At 37.4% G+C, this 1,711-nt stretch overlaps 1 protein-coding gene across 1 annotated transcript; it reads left to right on the plus strand.

Moving 5' to 3' along the window:
• The first annotated feature begins 842 nt into the window (after nt 1–842).
• LOC112171480 (S-protein homolog 1) lies at nt 843–1,510 on the plus strand. The gene has a single exon (XM_024308661.2). The coding sequence runs from the start codon at nt 909–911 to the stop codon at nt 1,350–1,352; it is 444 nt and encodes a 147-aa protein (XP_024164429.1). The 5' UTR covers nt 843–908; the 3' UTR covers nt 1,353–1,510.
• Nucleotides 1,511–1,711: the final 201 nt, after the last annotated feature.

The raw sequence follows: 1,711 nt of genomic DNA on the forward strand, positions 1-1,711 counted from the left end.
CTACATGTATGGTCTTAAAAAGTGAATGGTGTGTTGTGCTCTTTTTCCCCTTCGACTGAGGTTATTTTTGTCTCACTGAGTTTTTGTTACTCGGCAAGGTTTTTAATGAGGCAACGAGAGGAGCACCACGTTTGAGTGACACAAATGGGAGTGTTCAAGTAAATCCAGAATATGTGTTTGGCCCAAATTCTAAGTTACTTGACCTAGTGGTAATAGGGTTAGAATTAGATATAATATCGGAGAATCTTGGAGATATCCAATCAATGTAATATTACGTTTCCTTGTACAACTCTGATTCTATGTCTTGTAATCCTCTATATAAAAAAGGCCTCTATTATCAATGAAAGTACGACTCAATTCTCTCCCAATTTCAGTTTTCCTAAAATAGTAATTACATTTTCAGTTGTGAAATATCTCGCTTTTTTTTTTCTTTTTCTTTTTTTCATTCTTTTTTTCTTATACTTCGTCTTCTACTTCCTTAATCATGTGAACATAGAGTAGGAGCCCCTAATCCTTGGATAAAATTTAACCCTTGACCTAGTCCTTGGGAAAGCTACCGAGAGCCCTAACCGTATATCCATTTACAACTAAAATTACACATTACGCCAATGCTCTCTTGTGTACCAAGATTAGATTTCTCTTGTTCTTTTTTTTTTCGGTACAACAAAGAAAATAGAACAACAAACTAGATTTTTCTTGTTGACTCAAAAAGAACGGTTATCTTTTTTTAAGGGAGTGGAAAGCATTAATAGCCTTTCATGAATTAAATACAATCAACTTTTTCCTTGGGCGCTAGATGATACATCACCAGATTTTGCCTATATAAAAAAAAAAAAAAAAAAAAAACCAAGGAATTGATATCCAATTCATATCTTATCAGTCAGCTAGCTAGCTCCTCAAAAACAAGAATGAGAGCTCTCAAAGGCATTGCCGTTTTCTATTTGTGTGCAGCTTTAGCCCTAAGTATCTACCCAGGATCCTCTGCCAAAGCTCCTGGTCTTGATCCCACCGACTGGCATGTGCACGTCGTTAACGGTTTCAGTGGGCGAAGAGCACTGGTGGTCCACTGTAAGTCCGACGTCAACGATCTCGGCACCCATACTCTTTATCCTGGTGGCGACTTCAATTGGAATTTCCATGTCAACTTGCCCGGGTCAACGCGTTTCACTTGCGACTTCCATGCAGACAAACAACACGCTTCATTTGATGTGTTTTGGAAGGAGAGTCAACATATGTGGCTCCGGACCAGATGCAATTGGAAAGCGTGCTTTTGGACTGCGAAAGATGATGGGATTTACCTCAAAAACGTTCCAGAGAATCATGACGAGCGTATTCATCCATGGGAAACATGACTATGATATTGAAAAGGTGGAAATGTTTAAATTTGCACTTCGTGTGTCTTAATATATGTTTAAAGATCGATTGTAAAGCAAGATGTCGAATTTCTATATTTATGAAGAAATAAAAGAGCAAGTTTAGCCTAAAACATTGTGTTGAAATGTAACAAGCTCGGCTCGGCTCGGCTCAATTTGAATCTAATTAGATATTGGATGAGTTTGATTTATTTCATGGATTTGGAATTACTCGAACTGCTATATTGCTTTCTCTCCTACCAGTTGAGAGAAAGTAACCTTAAGCTCTCCAACAAGATGCTAAATTAATATTACAAAACCCTAAACCCAGTATTAATTATGGGTTTAGAGGATAAGGT

The sequence above is a fragment of the Rosa chinensis genome, chromosome 6 (assembly GCF_002994745.2).
Source record: "Rosa chinensis cultivar Old Blush chromosome 6, RchiOBHm-V2, whole genome shotgun sequence".
NCBI classification, from domain to species: Eukaryota; Viridiplantae; Streptophyta; class Magnoliopsida; order Rosales; family Rosaceae; genus Rosa; species Rosa chinensis.

Coding starts and splice junctions, on each gene's coding strand:
- LOC112171480 (XM_024308661.2), top strand. CDS start 909: ATGAGAGCTCTCAAAGGCATTGCCGTTTTCTATTTGTGTGCAGCTTTA.